The sequence below is a fragment of the Lissotriton helveticus genome, chromosome 8, assembly GCF_964261635.1.
Source record: "Lissotriton helveticus chromosome 8, aLisHel1.1, whole genome shotgun sequence".
Taxonomy (NCBI): Eukaryota; Metazoa; Chordata; class Amphibia; order Caudata; family Salamandridae; genus Lissotriton; species Lissotriton helveticus.
Window position 1 is genome coordinate 847210037 of NC_136069.1, and position 24225 is coordinate 847234261.

General features: G+C 42.5%; 1 protein-coding gene across 3 annotated transcripts in view; it reads left to right on the forward strand.

The window, feature by feature from the left end:
* The first annotated feature begins 5321 nt into the window (after positions 1-5321).
* The window catches only part of ATP11A (ATPase phospholipid transporting 11A), a 912970-nt gene continuing 894066 nt past the window's right edge, over positions 5322-24225 (forward strand). For all 3 annotated transcript variants that reach the window (XM_078657659.1, XM_078657658.1, XM_078657657.1), the window contains exon 1: positions 5322-5666. In XM_078657659.1, the coding sequence (XP_078513785.1) occupies positions 5628-5666 (39 nt within the window). In that variant the 5' untranslated portion in view covers positions 5322-5627. The remainder of the gene's footprint in view (positions 5667-24225) is intronic.

Below are 24225 nucleotides of genomic sequence, written 5' to 3' on the forward strand. Positions count from 1 at the left end.
CTGGGGGCCCGCAACGGGCCCCCAAACAAAAATCCGTATGCCTTTGCACGGCGGAAATGCCACAGTGTAAAGGCATGTTCCTCCAGACATCCTAATATGGCTGGCGGTGTCTGATAGACACCGCCAGCCATGTTAGTGCTTTTCCGCCGCGGACAGGAGGCGACCGCGGTGGAAAAGCTGTGGACTGAAAAACGATCCACCAGCCATCCTAATCTGGCAGAGGGTCTTTTTCAGTCCGCTGCGATTTTTACCGCATCCTCTGGGCCGGTGGTCGCTTTCGCCGGTCCGGAGTATGCGGGAAAGCCGCCATCATAATCGGGCCCTATATTTTGATGCTTCTGTAATGTATTTCTCCGCAGTTGGCAGTTTCAGGCTGATTTATATATTGTGCATAACCCCTTGCACACAAAGGTAGGTAATCGATAAAAGAAACCCAAGGACCGTTGAACAGTACACAGCCACTGAGACTTTGACCAGAATTTGACCCAGCCTCGTCTTTACTGTCTATGCAAATTAGTAGACTTCAGCTCTAGGATTTCTGGGACTTCTGAACCTTAATATCTTTCTAGAGGTGTAGGAGAATTCTGTAAGCACTTTGTGAAATATAAATACAGCGCTGTAATATAGCACGAGTCACAGAGTGAATATGTGTTAATCTTGACTGTATGCTGCATGTTTTTTGTTTTGAGTGGTTATGAGAACATTCCATTACGAGTTTCATAACATGGGAGTTGTGCGTGTGCCATGAATTATCTAAGCAATGATCTGGCACTGCAAGACTGGGGGCGAGGCTGGTTTGTGAGCTGGTACCATGGAGAAATTCAGATAATTTGATTGTATACGGTCACCTTCTTGCAAATGACTGCCCACAGTGTTGACAACTTAGGAACTATGAAAAAATAGAGCCCGCTAGAGCAATCTTTTCGATCCGTAAGACAACCTCCCAAATCCGTAAAGCTCAATTCATATAGTGTGACTTTCTGTGTACTTGAGGCACTTGAGGGGAATCTTTAAAAGTCACTGACTGCCTGGTCCAAGGAGTGTCTTCTTCGGGATGCTCTAACCTTCTCTCACCTAGGTGAGCATGAAACTTTTTATGAAAGACATATATGGCATTTGTGATATAGTGTTGGATTCTGGATAAGAATGTGCATTATTTTTTAGTTCTTTTCGTATAATGTTATGTCCTTCATGGAGGAGGCTGGTGAAGTTTGTCTCGTTCTCGCTCTCTCTTTTTTGGTGGTTGTTTGCGTTTCTTGGTTATGACTGAACATTTCCCTATTTCCTTACGAGGCTGCTGACTCATAGTCTCATTAAAAAAATAAATGGTTCTACTGATTTCTTGGCTTTAACTTTAAAGACTTCCTCTTCACTACAATTCTGACTTATGGGAAGTAATTCTTCTTTGGCTATAGTTTTCCACACAATATTGAGTTTTTTTGTGGTGTCTTTTCTATAAAGTCTGGTGTGTAGTTTATTGTCTTTGATATCAATGATGAGGCACAGAAATTGGCTTGATTTCTTGAACTATGTGATGTGAGTTTAATGTTATAATTGTTGGTATTCATTCTCTCGATCTACTCCTTGAGTTTGTCCATTTCTAATTTTTTTTAAGTTTCAAAAAACTTTGTTGCAAGCAAGTACTGTTGAACATGCTTGGTGCCTACAACCCTGTTAGGGCCGGCAACATAGAATACGACGGGTATAGCAGTATTACCAATGTATGAGTACACAGCAAGCCGCCTACAACCACTTCGGGCCAGCTGCGTCAAGTTAAACATTGCACCAGAGTTTGTCCATTTCTACTTGCCATATAAGTATGTTACCATCGATGTACCTTACCCAGAATATTTATGGGGAATGTATTGTAAGGAATTCCCCCTTCAGAGCTGGTGTCTTTCTTCATGTCCTCTAAAGATGCAGACATTTGGGGAAGCATATTTGGTTTCTGCCTTCAAGCTCGCACCACTCTGTGTCCCTCTGCTGTCCCCGGGAGCCCCGCAGCGTTTGCATCCGAGCCACGGTAGGAGCCGCCACTTCTGCGAGGCTCGCACCGCTCCGTGACCTTCTGCTGCCCCCGGGAGGCTCGCAGCTGCAGTCTGCACTGCGGTACGAGCCGCCCCCCTCCAGTGAGGCTCGCACTGCTCTTGGCCCCCCGAGGCACCCCCTGGCACTCTCCGTGGCCGGCGCCCCCTCCGCATCAAGTCGCGCACAGCAGTGCGACTCGTACGAGGAGCCAGACCCGGTCGTGCCATACGCCTCTCACGCGAGAAGCGTGAGCTTTGGCAGGCCGGGCCCGATTTACTCACCAGAGGCGCACGGAGGCGCTGGGAACCGCGCCGAAGCGCTAAGGAGCACTGTACTTGTTGGAAACTGGGCAGAAGGCCCCAAAGAACACCTTTTTGAAACTATAAGAAGCTGATTAAGAACGGTGGCATATTTAAAGAGTAACTGGAACCATTTTGAACTACACAAAGCCTGTATTTAAAAGTCTGCTTGAGATAAATATATAAAGAGATATATTTTTACACAAAATACAGTCTAGAGTCATTGTGTGGTGGGTTGACGGTTATTGTGTGTGATACTGCAAGTGTTTAACCTGATGCACTCCGGAGTTTAGCCTAGACTGCCTGCGCCACACTACCTAGAGGGTGAGCAGGGTTTATTTCTGTGAGTAATCCTTTGCCCTGACTTGGAGGAGAGGGTCCCTGCTTGTCGCCAGTGCTGCACTGCGCCAACCAGAGACCCCCAATTCTAACAACTATGTGTTAAATACACGTTTGAAAGACTGAAAGGTCACTTGCAGCAAGGCAAGTTAGTTATTTAGCATCTCAATTACCAACTGGTGACATCACAGTCCTCCAATGTCCCACTTTCTGACACCATTTTGATGGGGAAATACTGGCACCCTCCCAGGAGCAAATGAATGAAACTCACAAGACATAGCAGGTTTGCTCAGAAACAGAGTGAAATGTATTTATTGGTACCAAATGCATGCATCATTGCTAATTAGCAAGAATGAAGTCAGATCTGCCACCTTAGGGGTTCTCAGACTGCTTCTTCCCAGAGTGACAAGTTTCTAGGTGTTATATACAGTATGAAATGCCATATCAGCTGAACTAGAATAAGGCACCAAGCCAAATATGGCTAACATGGATGTGCAATGTCTACACCATGAAAATTATAAACAGCCAGATATGGTCAGACCAGAAAGGCTGGCTCGGCACTGTATAAGCGACTTGCACAACCAGAATAAGAAACATCATGTAGTCTGGACAAGCAAGGTGACCTCTAAGGGGTACAGAATAGCTTGTTGAAGCTTGTCCAGTCAAGGTCAGATAGGAAGCCCTTTTGAGCTCCAGGCCTCATGTTAATGTGATCTATCAAAGCATGATATCTTTTGAAGTGCATACACATGAATTTTTGTATGGATATTCATATATATTTTGCAACATATTACACCCCCCACTTAAATTGATCGTTTTGCCCATATAATGGCTATGAGGTTAGCTGTGACCCCGTTTCTGGAAATTATTGTCCTGCTACATTGCTGATAGGAGGACTAACTTTAGGACGGTGCAACCAGTGCAGCCGCACCTGGCGTTGACTTTGGTGGGGGGTGCTTGATTTAAAAATAATTTTTGGTTTAAAAGCACATGAACTTCTTGTGCATCAGGATGTTTTCAGACAACTATAAAAATGTCAAGATAACTCTGGTGATTAGTGTTCTTACTAGTGAAAGTTCTGAATTGTATCTAGAGGAAGTTTTGGCTCATCGTAAAGTAGCAAAGAGGGTTAGTGTGCCTGCTGCAAAAAATGTACCATGCGGATCACAGAACTGAGTGTGGGTTAACTATGAGAAGCACTATGAATAAATATACATGATTTTTCCACATTTGGTGTAATTACTTTGTGAATGTGAATAACTATAAAGCATATGTGCAAACTGTGCCTGCATGCCTGCCTTTCTCAACATTTTACTTCAAAACTATAAAATTGCATTCTTTCAACGGGTGAACGGTCTCACACAACGGGTGATTTGTATAGGGTCACTGGAAATTCAACAAGGTTGCCCCCCCCCCCCCGAAATGGTGTGTCTCCTACGCCCCTGGATCAGATCAATTAAATCATCGTCTGAGCAGCTGCAGTACCTGCCTGCCTTCTGTTCCTGAGAACCGCAGTCACACAGTCTGTCTTCAGTTAGTGCCCTTCCATTCCTGGTGCTATGCATCAATTTTAAGATCTTCTTAGAGTTTCTCGATGGTCAAATGGGTGCAATTTCTGATATTTATCTGTTTTCCTCCTTTTTATTGCTTGATTTTGCTCGCAAGAAAGTGCCACTTATAGTCGTTGAACAGTCACTCATAATTACACTGATTGTATTCAAATGTCACACATAACAATCTGATACATTGGCAGCTAGGTTTCTCATTGTTTATACTGCACTAAAAATATTGATGCACCAAATGTTCTTAAACCAGTGCGCTGGTAGGAATCGGATTTTCTTTAAAGTCTCCAGTTTTTGTACACACATTCAAGCTGCTTGAAAAGTTGGCTATGCTCTGATTCATCGAGACAATAAGGACCTGAAGCAGAACTACAGAAATATCCATATGCATGGTGAAGAATAAACGAAACAGCCATAAACTTGGAAATACAGCAACGTCCTGGAAGCTCGTTGACAATGTGTGCTCTCATGATTGCCAAACTGTGCCCTGTTAAAAATGGGTAGGTTCTCAAACAAACGCATGAGGACCAGTGGGAAGAGAATGAAGGTGCTGTTAGTATAAATAAATCCAGCGAGTTCAGCCGACGGTGCAGCAGGTGGCAACATCCGACCAAAAAGTGACTCCCAAAGCCCCATTTACAGTCACACCTTTAGACCCAAATGCTTAAGTGGGTGCCATGTAGGGAACCTGATTAAAAGATGACAGGCTTCATAAAATATGATGTACGTCCGTATTTTATTTTATCCATGTAGCACTTAAGTCTACCGACGATGGTGGCTGCGTATCCAAAGTAAAGCTCGGTGACTCACTCGTGCAACGAGCCTGACTTCAGGTGTCTGCCTAGAGCTCATTCTTGGGCAGAGAAGCCCCGACGGGCAGAGAAGCCCCGAGGGGCGCACCTCCCTCTGACAGCCATTGACGCAACAGACTCTTCCTCTTCTCGGCCGCCCGCGAGGCGGTGCGGATAAACAATAGAAAAGGGCGGTTCCAGCCAATCGGGCGGAGGCATTCGGAACTACGAGAATCCACAGTGGCCTATCGGGTGGGGTCTTCTATTGTGCACCGTTCAGGCCAGCCGGGGTAGGCGGGGTCATGGGCGGGCCCGGCGGCGGCCGTCCGTGTGAACCACAGTGCGGGGAGTGGCAGGGGGCGGGCGGACGGCGCGAGAGGGGGCAGCGCACCTGAGAGCAGACCCGGGCAGCCAGTGGGCATTGGAGACCCCTGGCAGCGGCAGCAGCAACAGCCTGCCACCCTTCCTTCCCACTTGGTAGGGGCGAGGATCCCGATGTAAAGCTCGTGCCTGGGATTTCCGACAGCAGGGGGTATCCGACCGCCTGTCAGTGGCTCACCGGGGGAAGAGGCGGTGAGGAGGAGGCTCTCTGCTCGGTAGCCGGAGCCATGGACTGCAGCCGGCTGCGGAGCCTCATCAACCGATACGTGAGTACCCGCCGTCGCCCTAAGTAAAGTTCGGGGGTCTGGGTGATGGGAGGCCCGGGTGCGGCTGCACGTGCTGGGGCAGTGTCCAGGAAAGGGACCAGGCTCTAAGAGAGCGACGGGTATTGGGCACTTCATGTGAGCCATCTCAGAAGTGATAGCCCCCACCTACTTGTAGACTCTAGAAAGTAACACGTGTTTTTCTACCAGGTGTCCACTTTTCTTCTCTTTTAGCATGCCCATTCTTACTTTTAAGAATGCCCATCTAGGCTCTTTAATGGACTGGCAAAGTCAAGTCGGTCGATCTAAAGTTTCTGAAGAGGTTAGACAGATGCCCCTTCCCATCCCACTTTACTGCCCCCTCCCATCCCACTTTGGTGCCCCCTGCCCTGAGGCACGCATCACTTCCTCTTACCCCCTGCCCTTAGCCACGCATCACTTGCTCTTCGCCACACTGTGCCTGCTTTAAAATCTCTGTGCCCACCTTCCACAATATTGATTTACTTGACATCTCACGCACTGTGGGCATAATATAATGTCCCTATTCATAAAATATGAAAATATTTTTTGCAAGGTGACAAAGTACCTTGTGGATTGACTTATTATTTGTGGCGCGGTGTGGGCGATAACTTCAGTGATTCTCATCTAAGTCTACCAGTTCATTGCCCTGCACTACAGAAACGAAACGAGTGTTGCTTTCGCCGCTGCAGATTGGCCTACTTGTTGCTCATGAAGTTCCAACATGCGCTTTGACCGAGTTAGTAAAGAACGTCTGAACTGAAGGGTGTATTAGCTCCAATTACTCAGCTCTACAGCTCGTTTAAGTTCAGAACAAAATACCCTCCAGGCTACGACGTGCTGTATTTTTTCATGTCCCCGTCCAATAACGATATTTTGAGGTGACTGAAGGCAGGCGTTCCAGCAACACAATTTTTGCAGATTATTTTTGCTGCATGAATTCTGTTCCACTATTTCCAGTACCAAAATCTAAAATGTAATTGAAGCTGAATGAGATTTTGATTAGTCATTACACACAATCTTTCTTATAGTGTAAGTTCTGCAGTTAGTCTGTGAATTGACAATGCTGCCTTTCGAGATGAGAACGTTACTGTCTTGTCTCTTTGTTTTTCCTGCATGAACAATAAACCGATTTGTACCCTCGCCGCCTGAAATGTAGTTAAAGCCTAGTGACACTTTGATTGGATTCTATCCCCTATTGTAATTACAATTTACTACTAATGATGCCTTTCTGGGATGTGTGTGTCCCTTTTTTTGCCCTTATTAACTATATAGTTATTTCATTTTCATTCACTGATGTGTAGTTTCTCCAGTTAGGGCACTTTATTTGAGAAACTAAATCATTATGCAGATTATAATTTTGAAAATCCCCGAGTTTTTCAATTTTCTGATGAGTTATTTGTAGCTCAGTTAACAGCCATTGTAGTTTTATGCTGAAAATTTTGCATCCTGCGCTCTTCATACCTCTTGCGAGGCCTGAAGCGATTTGACATGGTAGTGGTATGTGTTGGAATCTTTAGCCACATAGGATGGCAGTCCATTTAGCCTCAACTTAGATTAAGGCAGTCACTCGTGCTGTGAAGTCTCATGACTTGCTCTGACGATTCTTCAGAGGATTATCACCGGGACAAATCCTCACATGACTTGCCACAGGCATTTTTTCCCTAATGTTTCCAGATATTTTAAGCATGTTCTAAAAAGCTTACAGCGTTTTTATAATGGGGTTTTCTCTCATTCATTTCTTTGTGCAAATTTGTGACTGTGAGAGCCATGCTTTAAGATAGGAGAAAACTGTATTCCAATTTTTATTTAGCAACATCACAAATATAACCACATACGTATGCAATCCATTCATCATTGAGGATGTCATTCAGCAAATGCCCACATGATTGAGTCTAACGTTGTAATCCGCCATTAACTAGCATCATGGATATTGTGGCTTTGAAATGTGAAAACACGGATGCAGACTAGATACTTATTTTTCTTTGTAATTTCTTCCTATCCACTGCCCCATTTAGTATGTTGGAGTCCCACAGACTAATATGGGGCTGCCCTACGAAATATAATGATGTTTTACAGAGATATACCATTGCTGTATGTTTTCCCGCTCTGCTGAGAAATGCTGTCACTGGCCCATTAAACAAATTGCTGTCTTGTTGAGAATTGTGCTTAAAGTCTGAGTACCTGCATATTGCATTCCCGCTCAGAAGTAGAAGTGGGGCTAGAATTTCAGAGGTTTTTGGTGGGGGATTTCCCCTTCACAGCATGTCAACCCTTTCTCACACCTTTAAAATGGATGCTTTTCTCCCCCACGCTTGCAAAATTTGTAAAGGGCCACACTTAACTCATTCACCCCCCTGAACCATAGGACAATACCTACTGTCAACATTGAAGCCTATCTCTGATGAAATGTGGTCCAACATATGGTCTATAGCTGCTAAGATGTCAATAAGTACCCAACATTAAGAAAACACTGACAAATTATTACTAGATGGTATTTTACTCCATCCAGACTAAAGGTGCTGAATGGTGGCTCTGACCTGTGTTGCACGTAATTCCATATGTGGTAGTTCTGCGTTTACATTCAGTCTGATTGAAAAGCACTGGAGCTGTGGAATGTTAAAATTTGATTAACAAAATGCCTTTACTGTGTAATGCCGAACCACATGTGCATGAATAACTTGTATGTTCTTTTTAAACACATCATTTAAAAAACATTAATTCTTATTTGAAATACATTCTAGCTCACATCATGTCTATCAGAAGGGTGGAACTTCCACTCATCCTCACTCTAATGTTACTGGGCGACCATAGGGCAGTTAGTCTATTCACTCACTACTCTAAAAGGTAAACTAATTACACATCCGGTGCTATCCTTTACCTGGAAACTACAGTTCACTGCATCATTGTCCATACTTTGAACAAAAGTGTGGAACATTGATGCAGGGGAGAAACCATATCAGCCATGGTAAATAACAAAATGCATAAATAATAAAACATTACTTGGATACACTTTAAGACACCTATGTAGATAGACCATATAGGTGTCTGAGGTCCCTCCTCTGAGCCAGATGTTTTACACCTGTATAGACTATATTATATGTTATGTTCCTGTGAAAGTACTAATGATTCTCATGAACTGCAGCGGTACGGACTCACAAACATACACACTGCATTGAATGATCTCACAAACTGCTGTTTATGTGAGTTAAAAAAAAATTGTTTCGACTTTTATGCCGTTTCACCTTCACGTCTTGATGTTCTCCAGCTTTGTGATCGATTTTGTTCCCCCTTGGACTCCCCTTTTAAAAACTTACATGCAACCAAATAGATAAAACAAGAACTCGAGACTTGTGAGAGCATGTTGGAGTGAAAGTGCCACAACCGACATGGCACCATCACTTTCAGAAGATGTATTTCTGACCCGAAATGGATTAAGGGAAAGAAAAGGGCACCAAGATGGAGCACTTAAAGATACATCATATCTCTGAATGTGCTGCACACTGCATTGGAGGGTCTGATTCGACTTGGAGTCTCCTTTAGCAAATCACAGGTGTAGGACAAACCAATAACTTCTAGCACATGATACGTTCAAGTGTTCTCCTGCTACTGCAGATGAATCTCTGGGTTATACATAAGGAGCATTAGTTGTTTCACATCTAGACTATTGTTTAATAGTCTGTCTACAAGATTTCACGCAGGCACTTTTAGGCCAATGCTGCGTCAAAACCCTGCGCCTGCTTGAAGCAGGCGTAAGGCTTGACGCAGCATTGGGCAGATAGGGCCCCCCAGAGCATTGCTGGAGCTGCGTCGCGCTTGCGACGTAACTCCAGCAATGCGCCGCCTTTAAGGCACAGATGCGTCACGCATCTGTGCCGTTTTTGCCCCCATGGTGCGCCGCATTGTAAATGCGGCGCACCATGGGTGGCGGAGCTGCGGCGCACAATAACTGGCGCATCCCTGGGGATGCGCCAGTTATTGTAAATCTGCCCCTGAGTTGGCCCACTGGGTTTCAACCCACGTGCCTTGTAGTTGCTAACATTCGACTGCAGCAAACGTTTTAATACAAAGCTGTACTTGTATTTCTTGCATCAAGCGTTTTATGCTAAAAGACGCAGCATTTCATTTTCATTTTTGAACTGATAGGCAGGTACTGAAAAGGGTTCTTATTTTAAATGACTCATGCCATCAGACCAAGTTTACTTACCTATAAGGAATGTTAGTGATTATGAAGTATTATGTTGCCAGCTGCAAGCAACATTGCTATCGTAAGCATGTTTAACACTCATATGTATAAGATATGGATTACATTGTCAATGAATCATGAGCATTAATAAGGGATATGTTGAGCTCTGAAAATGAATCTTTTCCCCGGGAGTGTGGAAAACTCCCGGTTTTAATAAAAAATAAGGGGATATTTCTCCCCTCTGTATTAAGTCAATGGCAGGTCTCTGTACTGGTCAATAAATAGAAGTGTTGCAGGCTTAAATATGAGGTGCCATTATTATATAGGTCTAAATATTGCATTTGTACTGAGGGACCTATGCGGTCTTCTGAAAGTAGCACAGTCTTAGTGAGAAGTGGCAGTACTCTGTTCCGAAAATATGAACTGCCAGTACTGGTAGAATAACTGAAATTGCCCATGAACCTGTTAACCAAAATTAGGTAGTTACCGCTGGTAGGTTGAACAGGATGATTTGAACACAAATGGAGAAGTGACATACGTTTAAAAATCTAGCGCCAGTTCTACTTTCTTGGATGTGAGTTCTTTGAACAAGAAGCCGCCACTGGACAAGCTGAACGGATGGCAGGATATCAAGTAACGAACAAGTGTGTGTGGACAGCAAATCCGTTTTGTTTCCAGCCACGACGTAGTAGCAAATCAACGTGCTTACAGTTTGTTTTTGCTTGTCCGTGATGTCAATGTTGTCGGAAATGTCGCCAAGAAATGAGTCATGTTTCTATGGATTTGTGCTGCTAGTGTGTAGCGAGGTGTGTCTCCCAGTGAATATTTCTCTCCCACGCTTCAGGCACCTTTCTTGGATATTTACACATGTAGATGCAGATTTGATAGGCGGTTAATTTCCTAAAAGTGATCCTACCAGAATTTCACCCCAGCCCCGAAGCAACTTGCTTTTATTAGAAACCTGTTCCCCTGCAGTCTCCACATGTTGTTGAGATGCATATAATGCTGCAGTAATTCAATCTTCCGTTGACAATCTTCTCTGCCCGGGCTCTGTATTGAGCTTTTAATGCACATGTGAATGGGTTCCTGCCCGTACATGTACAGTGTGCAGGAATGATGTATGGCAGTGCTAATGGCATACGGAATGAATCCTTAAGTGGGTCAGCAGAAATAGCTCTCCTTTTCCTTCTTGTAGGCATGCTTGGTGATGCACAGTAGCAGGGTGTTTGCATGCACCTGTTCGGTGGTGTCCCCATTTTCAGCTGCATACTGGCCTTACGTGGGATGATAGAAATTCGGGCAACTCAAGTGTCTTCATTCCCCTACTTATAGAATGTTGCATTTTTAAATTATTTAATTCAAATGCGCCATACCTTTCTCTAAAGTAGAGATGCTCAACATAGGTCTCGAAAGGTCAGATTCATGCTAGATTTTCAGTAAACCACTAACACTGTAAAATAATATTTTCATTTCATAATCTTTATTTCGGCACAGTTTGAGCCATAAAAGATACTTGAATCAACAATACATGATAAAATTAATGAATACAATACATAATACATTTTCTATATAGCGGAACGAATAACGATGGAGTTGCCAATGATATGGGCAGGGATCGTTAAATAAAGGAAGTAACATTTTAGTTAAAAAGGCATACAATGTTAAAAATGTATCTTATCAGATCTTTAAAAATAGGTACAGGTTAAAAAGATGAAGTGGATAGCGGAGCATAGTAAATTCTCTTTGATTTTACAATTGTAGACCCTTCTTGTTTCGTACAAAACTTATTGAAAGTAGAAATCTATTAACACCAAATACAATCACTCTTCTAGTATCTGACTTAATGATCCTCAGTGCCTCTTTACACGATCTTACTCCTAGACTGTTACACATTGGCTTTATCCATTTTTTCCTGGCTGTCTCATAGGCAGGGCAGAATAAGAGGATATGCTGGTCGTCCTCCTTGGTGCTGTTTTGACACAAAGTACATAGCTCACTTTGCTTAGGTTCACTTTGCCCTGTTTCGCCTGTAAAATAATATATATTTGCCGTATGAACATTTATTTTACATGGATTTCTCAAAATTATGGTATGGGTCCGGCGCTCCTCGAACTCTGTGGATATAGCAGAGTAAAGGTAATGAATGCTCAGTAGTGCCAGCGAGGGACGGCTTGGTTACATCCAATTCAAGATTTCATCCCAAAATATTTTTAGTGGTTTATGAGGTAATCCATTTTGAAATGTGACGTGGCATTAAGTTTCGGTTATGCTTTTGCTCAGTCCAGTTGGGTTTAGATAACAGGAGATTTGGACTCTCGTTTTGAGGTTGTGTATTTGTATTCAGCAGAACCGGATGCATTACTATTTAAAAATGACTTTATATTTGTTATTAATGTATTAGGATGTTTTATAAATTTATATGACTTAATGTCCCACATCCATCTTTATGGACACCCAGGATATATAAAAAGGGGTGGTGGCACCCATCCGTAGCGCTGCCTTACTTGAAGTCTATTGACCAGATCATACCATCCTAGTTATTACAGTATCAAAAATAAAATATGTGCCACAGTGAGTGAGTAGTGTAAGCCCACGTCTGAAACCATGTTTTCGAGGTGTAGCCTTTTTCATGGCTTCTAGAACAATAAACTCTTTGGTAGACAGGTAGAAAAATGAGTGGCCATTCCCTGAGCTGTCTGGAATCACTGCTTTGAGCAATTTATCCCTGCAGGTTGCACCATTTCCATTAATTTGAAAGTAGGCACATTGATTTAGGGAAATTGCTATATTTACTACTCAAACAATAGCATGTCTTATCATTCCATGACTTCTCACACTTTGTAAAGTAAGTAAATCTGTACATGCAATTCTTAATTTAACAGAGATACAGAGTATGTTCCTCATTGGCAGCAGACTTTAGTAGTTTCAGGTAGGCATGCATTTCTTGAAATTACCATTTTGTGAATATCACGGTTCCTTCTAGTGTGTTGATAACACACACCCTGATCAGATTCACCAAAATGCTTGCTTTTCAGAAATATTTGGTATTGGCTGGTGTGCAAAGTTTGGGGATGGTTGGACGACAGGTTACAATTTGATTCTCCACAGTATGAATCAGTGCAGAGTAGATAGGGTGTCGGAGAACGCTTGGCATTTGTCACAATGATATCAGCCTCCGAGTTTAATTTTCAGTTCCATAGTGTTTCATGCTTTTGAATGTTTATATGGGTTCCTAAAAACTATGGGCCAAGGCCACAGGGATTTACAAGCACTTATACCTTTAATTTCCAATCCAGCTAGCAAAATAAGCATGTTCTTTTTTCATGTTTAAAGATGTGCAGAAATGTAAAAAAAATACTGCTTGCTACCATAGTTTTACAGGTTTCTGGATTCCTTCTGAAATTAGATATGGTAACCCTTTTTATGGTCACCTCTTAATTAGGTGGCACAGCTCGTTTTTTATGTGGACAAATGACTGTAGAACTGTTTCTTTCTCATAGAATCAATTCTCAATTCTGTATGGTGCTGGGTGATGTCTTCGAAGAACTGGTAGCTTTCAACTTTTGAATGAAGGGTTGGGAATATATACCACTTTGCTCCTTCATGCTGAATTTCGGAGCCTATATCAAAATTGTGGCCATCGCGATAAAATGGCAGTGAAATTAACACTGATATGCAACTATCTTGACATTCATTTTTTAACGATATTTGCCTTGCAACACATTGGCTGTTCTATACATAACCGAATCAGTTACCTCCTCAGCTATGCTCTATGCGCCCTAAACTACAGTAACTGTTAGTTCAGGGTGCTTATCATTTCCCCTCCTCTTAGGAGGGTTTGGAGAGAGCTGCATAGGCAGGAACAAGGGACTTGTTGAAGCTGTGGCAAGATTTTGCAATGTGTTTAAAAATCTACACACTATGGGGCCGATTATGCCACCATAGAGTAGGAGGGACCGTCCGCAGGGGCAGCGGCGGTCCCTCCGTGCAAATTAGGATGTGACTGCCACCCTGGCGGTCACATCCTGTATATTTATCATTGCGGCAGGTGCTGCAATGATAAAAATGTAAGTTGTGCATTTGCATGCACAAAGCGGCAGGCACCGCACGATGCCTGCCGCTTTGTGCAGGCAAATGCAGGGGGGTACCATAGGTACCCCCATGTGCACCTCCCTTCACCCCTGGGGGCCCGCAACGGGCCCCCAAACAAAAATCCGTATGCCTTTGCACGGCGGAAATGCCACAGTGTAAAGGCATGTTCCTCCAGACATCCTAATATGGCTGGCGGTGTCTGATAGACACCGCCAGCCATGTTAGTGCTTTTCCGCCGCGGACAGGAGGCGACCGCGGTGGAAAAGCTGTGGACTGAAAAACGATCCACCAGCCATCCTAATCTGGCAGAGGGTCTTTTTCAGTCCGCTGCGGTTTTTACCGCATCCTCTGGGCCGGTGGTCGCTTTCGCCGGTCCGGAGTATGCGGGAAAGCCGCCATCATAATCGGGCCCTATATTTTGATGCTTCTGTAATGTATTTCTCCGCAGTTGGCAGTTTCAGGCTGATTTATATATTGTGCATAACCCCTTGCACACAAAGGTAGGTAATCGATAAAAGAAACCCAAGGACCGTTGAACAGTACACAGCCACTGAGACTTTGACCAGAATTTGACCCAGCCTCGTCTTTACTGTCTATGCAAATTAGTAGACTTCAGCTCTAGGATTTCTGGGACTTCTGAACCTTAATATCTTTCTAGAGGTGTAGGAGAATTCTGTAAGCACTTTGTGAAATATAAATACAGCGCTGTAATATAGCACGAGTCACAGAGTGAATATGTGTTAATCTTGACTGTATGCTGCATGTTTTTTGTTTTGAGTGGTTATGAGAACATTCCATTACGAGTTTCATAACATGGGAGTTGTGCGTGTGCCATGAATTATCTAAGCAATGATCTGGCACTGCAAGACTGGGGGCGAGGCTGGTTTGTGAGCTGGTACCATGGAGAAATTCAGATAATTTGATTGTATACGGTCACCTTCTTGCAAATGACTGCCCACAGTGTTGACAACTTAGGAACTATGAAAAAATAGAGCCCGCTAGAGCAATCTTTTCGATCCGTAAGACAACCTCCCAAATCCGTAAAGCTCAATTCATATAGTGTGACTTTCTGTGTACTTGAGGCACTTGAGGGGAATCTTTAAAAGTCACTGACTGCCTGGTCCAAGGAGTGTCTTCTTCGGGATGCTCTAACCTTCTCTCACCTAGGTGAGCATGAAACTTTTTATGAAAGACATATATGGCATTTGTGATATAGTGTTGGATTCTGGATAAGAATGTGCATTATTTTTTAGTTCTTTTCGTATAATGTTATGTCCTTCATGGAGGAGGCTGGTGAAGTTTGTCTCGTTCTCGCTCTCTCTTTTTTGGTGGTTGTTTGCGTTTCTTGGTTATGACTGAACATTTCCCTATTTCCTTACGAGGCTGCTGACTCATAGTCTCATTAAAAAAATAAATGGTTCTACTGATTTCTTGGCTTTAACTTTAAAGACTTCCTCTTCACTACAATTCTGACTTATGGGAAGTAATTCTTCTTTGGCTATTGTTTTCCACACAATATTGAGTTTTTTTGTGGTGTCTTTTCTATAAAGTCTGGTGTGTAGTTTATTGTCTTTGATATCAATGATGAGGCACAGAAATTGGCTTGATTTCTTGAACTATGTGATGTGAGTTTAATGTTATAATTGTTGGTATTCATTCTCTCGATCTACTCCTTGAGTTTGTCCATTTCTAATTTTTTTTAAGTTTCAAAAAACTTTGTTGCAAGCAAGTACTGTTGAACATGCTTGGTGCCTACAACCCTGTTAGGGCCGGCAACATAGAATACGACGGGTATAGCAGTATTACCAATGTATGAGTACACAGCAAGCCGCCTACAACCACTTCGGGCCAGCTGCGTCAAGTTAAACATTGCACCAGAGTTTGTCCATTTCTACTTGCCATATAAGTATGTTACCATCGATGTACCTTACCCAGAATATTTATGGGGAATGTATTGTAAGGAATTCCCCCTTCAGAGCTGGTGTCTTTCTTCATGTCCTCTAAAGATGCAGACATTTGGGGAAGCATATTTGGTTTCTATAGCAGTGACTTTTTGTAGTATGCAGATTTCTACGGGTAAGGTGAAAGGGTATTGTGAATATTTAGACCCAGAATGTCTAGCATCAGCATATGACTTGCTTTGTAATGTGTACTTCTGGTCGGTAGTGTTTGCCTAATGGCCTGGATCCCATCTTCTTTTCTTATTGAAATGTAACACTAATGACGTCTCAAGTCTCCAGGATGAAATCAGGTTGTGTGTTTGTGGGAGTAAGTATAATGTTGATCTCCTTGAGTGATTAATAAAGACAGATTTTATTTTTCTTCTACAGTGAGGAGTTCCTGGACATATTACATGCCCAGTTGTATAAGTTGTAGTTGTATAATGTGTAATATCGTGGCCATCTTTTTGTTGCCTGGCTCATATTATAATTCCCTTTCTGCCTTCTTAATGTATACATTGGCATGGTAAATAACTATGTACCCTTTTTTTATCTGATTCTTTTGTTGTCAGATTAGCGTTCTGCCGTGAGTTTTTTTAATGCCTTTCACTCTTGATTGGTGATATTTTTGTTGAAGTATTATTTTCTCTTTTCGGCTCTCTGAAAGGCTTGACGTAGATCTTCAGTGACCGCTGTGTGAAATATCTATTGAATTTTCTGTAGGCAATAAGTAAATGTAGATGTTGGTCAGCAATGGCAATTTACCAGCTGTAGATGTCAATATCCAATTCCTGGGCTGGGTTCTATAAATTCTTCTGCTCTGCAGTATTATCTATATTTGAAAGATTATCCAACAAATGTATGTCTCCTAGGTACTAGATGGACACATTGGTTGTCTTCTTTCCTAAAGACATTTTGATTTGTCTTTGAAGAAAGTGTGTAGTTTCAGCCTGCGAGTTTTGATAAGTATTATGCTCAATAGATTAACAGGGTTTTGTTTTGACTGAGTCGTGTTCTTTTCTGAAGTCGTGTCAGTATTTTCTGGTATATTCTCTTAGTTTCTTGGTTTTCTTTTGTTTCAGTATTATGTGTTCTTGTGTCTTGTCTAAGTTTCAGAATGTTGCCACTCCAATATCTTCCGATTTATTTTAAACAATATAACCTAATCTAGATATTGTGCCTCTTCTGTTTCTCTTTGTATTGATTCCATGTCTGACAAAGATGATAAATTGAGTTTTGCATTTTCTGATGGCGTTTTGTTTACTTTATCATATTTCTTAGCAAATGTGTAGACTCATCTATACTCTTCTATAGGTGTAAATCTGAATAAGGCTATTTTCTGTACATTTAAAGTATTCACAGCTGTCCCATATGGTAAATATGTTCAGAATATATAAAACAAAAAATACTTGAATAAATTCAAAGAGCTCATCTGTAGTGTACTTTGACCACTCTTATTTTTATGGCCTATACAAAAGTTGGCATTTACTGTGTAAAAGGCAGGTTATTTAGTTTTCAAGTTTTATAAGGTATAACGTTGTTGCTTTTATTTAGGTCATCCCTACAACAAACTAAACAATAACTTACAGTACAATTTCAAATAAATTGGAGCTTGTTCTACCTTTATTAAGTTTATGGCCCTTTCTAAAACAATTACATTTAAAGAGCGCACATTAAATTAATAAAATGCTTTCTTTTATTTACATTGAAGTACACAGTATCATGTTAAATTGGATTGTATGACTCATGTTCAGGCCTAAAAGAAGTTACGGCGCTATAGAAAAAGTAAAACATCTGAATTTGATGCACTGATACAGTTAGATGAGTTCAGTCTTCAAGGTTTTGTGGGTACTAAGGTATTCACTTAACAAATGAATCTGGTCAAAGACTCCCAAGGGTAGGCAGACCTTCATGAACACCTTTTTTCCGCAAGAGCCATTTACATTGATAAGTCTAAAAATGTAGTGTTGGACAGAGAAGCCAAAAGTATATATTTGACGTGAAACCTGTGGAAGTGCAGCAATGCTTTCTTTTTCTAGATTTTCCGTGCTCTTGTCAAAGGAAACAGAATATCATCTTGTGTTAGAAATCCCTTTTCGATATTCTAAAAAAAAATAATTGAATGCAAAAACCGTAAGGCATGAAGAAAATGTATTTTATTGACACAATGAGGATCCGATAAAGGTAATTGTTATCCTCTGTAGAGGTAAAGTGAATAGTCTAGGTATGGTTGACTGCTAAAGTTATTCCACCACTTTTGATTACCTTGAAATAGTGTATTGTTAATAAATGTGTTCATGGACTACAGTCCTATTGGCCACAAAGTGTCACGCATTTTGGGCAAAGTGATCGAGTTCCTTCAGAAAGTGTATCAGATTTGGATTTTGATTAGTCTGTGTCTATTAGTTGTTAAACAGTATTCACTCTTTATTTTTAACTTTTGACAGTCCATCGCTCTTGCATGCTGAGATTATCAAATGTCCTGCTCCCTCTTTACTACCCTGCTGGCTCATATTCTTTTCTACTTAAATACATCCTTCCCTGCTGTAAGGACTCTTGGTGCGCTCTTCAACTACAGTGTGAAAATGGAGTCCTTTATCTCATTTTTCACCGCCACGACTTCCAAGTACCAGGTTCTAAACATCTGTACTGTTTTCCCACACCTCTCACTACAGTCAAAGCCCACTCCATTAAGTTGCTGGTCGTGAATAACGTTAATTACTGAAATGGTCTCCCACTTTACCCTTTTGCCCCTTGGACACTATATAATTGGCTCTGCTACATAAACCCTTCCTAATCTTAACAGACTCACTCTCACCTCTTCTTAACAAGCCCAAGTTGGATGAATGCCGGTGAAAAACTGGACCTTTGCAAGTTCTAACTTTGGTCTATAAAGTTATCTTAGCACTTCCCTGCACTCTCATTCACACCTCCAACCATAATCACCTTACAGTTTCTAAATTGTATTGTACCTCATTCCGATTTTGATCTGCTTTTTCTCCTACATTGGAAGCAGTTATTAGTGAATCAGGCCAGTTCTTCGGTCCCTGCTTTCACGACTGCTTTGGAAGTCCATCTCTTCCATGCTGAGAATAAGATCTGCTCACAAGCCACACCATCAATACCATCAAATCACCCACCCTCCTTACTTTAACTGTCATCTCACCCCACTCACTTTCATGTAAATGTACAATATGCAACATCGTTTGTGCAAGTAATATTTGTGTTAATTTATACACAACCCGCTATATATCACCAGATTCTCGAAGTATTTTAACTTAGTCTACAACATTGTCCAATATCCTGTAATCATAGAATATAAGGTGTTTCTGTTCAAAGCCCTTTTTTTTAATTAAAATAAAGCCTTAAATGGCTAACCATGATTATTTATATATTTGTTTGTCTTTTAATTTTTTTGAGGTGGAATAACCTAAATGAATCTCTTCTTTGTCTTAAATATATCTGGTTTAGTATTACATTAACCCTCGTGTATTTCTCTGCATAGAACATTTGTGTGCTGTACTTTTATAGTAAATTTAAAGCAACCAACAAGCCCTCATAGACATGTATAATGAGCAGGAGTCAAATGCAAACACTTTTTCTGAATACTGTTGGACCCTGTTCACTTCCACGGGTGTTCCATATCATCTTACATCAACCACTGACTGAACTTCTACCTGCCTGCAAGACACCTGTGTGACGCCTCTCTTGCCCTTGCACAGACTCCCGCATTTATCGCAGCGCTCCTTCTCCCACTTTGCTGTCAAGCCTTGGAACGACCTGCCCATCCACCCCCAAACAGCACACTCCCTGGCGGACTTCAGAAAGAAGCTCAAGACCTAGCTTTTCGACAGACACAGCACCCTCCGCGCCCAGATACCCCTGGGGGAGACAGTGCTGCGCTCTACAAATGCTGATTTGGATTGATTGATTGATATCGTCCATTAAAATCTGGGTGTACGCCCACATTTCAAATTTCCACACTTTTTTTGTGTGCAAGTTTTGTCTTTGAAGAAAGTGATTGTTGCCACAAGCCTTACAAAGAGTCACTCCAATCAAAAATGGCAGTGTAGATATTGTGGTAGTGAATAAGTGGTGCTGGTATGGGGAACTTAGATGCTTGCCAATGCTTCAGTACCTTCTAGGTAAAGGGTGGCGAGTGAGGCGGAATGCTGCTGTTAAAATTGCTACTGCTGTTCAGTTGATGTGGTGCCAACGCAGGCGGCGCAACCATATGACTGGGCAACAGCGAGCAGTTGTGCATTGTTTTTTTATTGATGAACATATAAGCTTGATTCAGGCTGTTGCATATGTTACCGGTAAAATAGAGATATGGGGACCTCTCCGTCTCGGAATTAGGACTGCATTATTTTATTTCTCCCCTGGTCCCCTTTTCTACCCAATTTTCCTGCCTCGCCTGAGCGTTTGTGAATTCAGCAGCAAACCCGAAACTTGCATTACTTTTGACATTTGAAGATGTTTAAAGTTAAAAATGTCGGCTGTAGGAGAGAAGGGTAGTTAGTCTGCGTGTCCAAGAGGAGTGTATAATACATTACTAAACATTAAATGAAGTTTGTATATTAAGAAGTAGCTAACTCCTAAGTTTTAGTTGCTACGATATGTTGAGTAAAAGCTGATGACAAATATATTGTTATCCTTCTATTAAGCATTTTCAATTAACTTCCCTGCCGTGATGATTTTGCTCTTGTGAAGCGACTGCTTGTTTCTTTCCTAACAGGCTTGTAACTTCACATTGGCTCTCTCTGCTCATCTCTTTGTTTATCTTGTCTCGTGTCTGCGGGTATGCGTGGGCCACACACTCTTGTGACATCTCGTCTTCTGACTTTAATTAGATCGTCCTCGTGCGCCGCGTTAATTGCTTTAGCTGACTGCTCGGCCTTGTTTACATGCCCTTGCCTCTCTCAGTGCGACGCAATATTAAATCTGAGATCTGCAGGTGAAAAATGCTAGGAATGCGTGAGAGTAGATGTGGTGAAGTTGGAATGGCTAGAAGTCTGATCCTTCTTGGCAGGCAGTGTGAGAACAGAACAAAATGAACACCTGCGTCCTGCCGACAACATGGAGGGGCAGATTTAAGAAGGCCTTGCGCCACCGGTGCGTCACTTTATTTGACGCAACGGCGGCGCAAATAATGCACCCTATTTACAACGTGACGCATCTAGGAGATGCGTCACGTTGTAAAGCCCTGCGCCATAAGGAGGTGTTCCTGCGCAGGGGGGGGGGGCGTTCCTGCACAGGAACGCCTCCTAAAAGTGGCTGAGTGAAATCTATGAGATTTCACTCAGTCACTTTCAGGACAATGCTGCGTCAAAACCCTGCGCCTGCTTGAAGCAGGCGTAGGTCTTGACGCAGCATTGTGGAGATGGGGCACCCCCGAGCCTTGCTGGAGCTGCGTCGCGCTTGCGACGCAGCTCCAGCAATGCGCCACCTTTACGGCACAGATGCATCACGCATCTGTGCCGTTTTTGCCCCATGGTGCGCCGCATGATGACATCTCAAATGACATCACTGATGACATCATGACACACCAATACCAGTTACTACATACTCACTCACTGATTCCTACGTCTACACACACATTCACTCATTCACCCATACAATCACTCATACATACAGTCACTCATTATTACAACACTATCTACCTTGCCCCCTTTCCTTCATTTCCCCCTTCGTTTTTCACCACATCTTGTCTCTCGATCGTACCGAGTGACAAGATGGCGGCCGCTCCGGACTGTTTAGAATGTTGACAGACACCGGAGAGCCAATCAGCTTCGCTTCGTGAAGTTCCGTTACGCGTCAGGTACGCGAACCGGGGCGCTAACCGGAGCGCTGTCACAGATATATATATTTTTTTAAACGTTAATTTCTCAAAATCCACTGGAGCACATATATTGAGACATAGCAAAGGCACGTCGGGCAAACCATATCTACAATTTTGTCAAGTTTCATGTAAATCTATTCAGCCGTTCGAGCTAAAAGTGAGTCCAACCGCCCTATGGAAAAATGAATGGGAAAAACGCGTTTTGGGACCCCCTTGGCTAAACCCCCCCAAATTTTCAGGGGCTGCTCAGAAACAAAATGTGCCATTTTCCTGAAAATTTAGCCAATTCCGTCCACAAACGCCAAAGTTATTAGACATAGAATTTTCAGAAATCCCATAGAGAAAAAATCCTAACTATATATACCCACTGGCTATCGCCAGTAGGTAATATACATATATAAACATATATAATCTGCATATCTATATAAATATAAATGCATGCATACATATACATATGCATGTTATTTACATGAAAGTTTTAAAAACACTAATAAAAGCAAAGCTAAAAAGCCACCTCATTACAAACAGAATGGCTTTAACTTAAACGAGGGCGAGATCTATTGCATTTTCAATGCTGCTAATCATGGTTTGCAGCCATTTTCCCGCATTTTTTATCCCGCAGACTTTCAGTCCGCATACCATTATCCCGCAAGGTCATTGACCTCGCATACCATTATCCCGCATTTTTTCAAAACGCATGTGCATTTATCGCGCATGCCTTTACAAAGAATTACGTTTTAAAGGCATGTATGGTAAATGCATTTGCGTTGTGAAAACCGCGATGACGAGAGAGGTAAGTGGGTTTGTGTTAATTTTTTCGTGGGTTAGTGATTGTGTAGTGTAGTGTAGTGTTGTGTAGTGTAGTGTTGTGTTAGTGTAGTGTAGAGTTGTGGTGGTTGTTTAGTGTAGGGTCATGCTGGGGGTAGTGTTTTAGGGTTGTGTTGTAGTGTTTGCGTAGTGTAGGGTCATGCTGGGCGTAGTGTTTTAGGGTTTAGGATAGTGTTGTAGTGTTTGCGTAGTGTAGGGTCATGCTGGGGGTAGTGTTTTAGGGTTTTGGGTAGTGTTGTAGTGTTTGCGTAGTGTAGGGTCATGCTGGGGTGTAGTATTTTAGGGTTTAGGGTAGTGTTGTAGTGTTTGCCTAGTGTAGGGTCATGCTGGGGGTAGTGTTTTAGGGTTTTGGGTAGTGTTGTAGTGTTTGCGTAGTGTAGGGTCATGCTGGGGTGTAGTGTTTTAGGGTTTTGGGTAGTGTTGTAGTGTTTGTGTAGTGTAGGGTCATGCTGGGGGTAGTGTTTTAGGGTTTTGGGTAGTGTTGTAGTGTTTGCGTAGTGTAGGGTCATGCTGGGGGGTAGTGTTTTAGGGTTTTGGGTAGTGTTGTAGTGTTTGCGTAGTGTAGGGTCATGCTGGGGGTAGTGTTTTAGGGTTTTGGGTAGTGTTGTAGTGTTTGCGTAGTGTAGGGTCATGCTGGGGGTAGTGTTTTAGGGTTTAGGGTAGTGTTTGCGTAGTGTAGGGTCATGCTGGGGGTAGTGTTTTAGGGTTTAGGGTAGTGTTGTAGTGTTTGCGTAGTGTAGGGTCATGCTGGGGGTAGTGTTTTAGGGTTTAGGGTAGTGTTGTAGTGTTTGCGTAGTGTAGGGTCATGCTGGGGGTAGTGTTTTAGGGTTTAGGGTAGTGTTGTAGTGTTTGCGTAGTGTAGGGTCATGCTGGGGGGTAGTGTTAGGGTTTTGGGTAGTGTTGTAGTGTTTGCGTAGTGTAGGGTCATGCTGGGGGTAGTGTTTTAGGGTTTAGGGTAGTGTTGTAGTGTTTGCGTAGTGTAGGGTCATGCTGGGGGGTAGTGTTTTAGGGTTTTGGGTAGTGTTGTAGTGTTTGCGTAGTGTAGGGTCATGCTGGGGGTAGTGTTTTAGGGTTTAGGGTAGTGTTGTAGTGTTTGCGTAGTGTAGGGTCATGCTGGGGGTAGTGTTTTAGGGTTTAGGGTTGTGTTGTAGTGTTTGCGTAGTGTAGGGTCATGCTGGGGGTAGTGTTTTAGGGTTTAGGGTTGTGATGTAGTGTTTGTGTAGTGTAGGGTCATGCTGGGGGTAGTGTTTTAGGGTTTAGGGTAGTGTTGTAGTGTTTGCGTAGTGTAGGGTCATGCTGGGGTGTAGTGTTTTAGGGTTTTGGGTAGTGTTGTAGTGTTTGCGTAGTGTAGGGTCATGCTGGGGGTAGTGTTTTAGGGTTTAGGGTAGTGTTTGTGTAGTGTAGGGTCATGCTGGGGGTAGTGTTTTAGGGTTTAGGGTAGTGTTGTACTGTTTGTGTAGTGTAGGGTCATGCTGGGGGTAGTGTTTTAGGGTTTAGGGTAGTTTAGTTGTTTAGTGTATGCTAAAGGCATATTCGTTCTAAAAGTTTTCGTTATTTTAATTTGCGGCCTAATAGTACATGCAGGATTTTTTTTGCGGACTGATGGTATGCGGGATTTCGTCATATATTCGCTAATCATACTTTCTATGGCAAAAT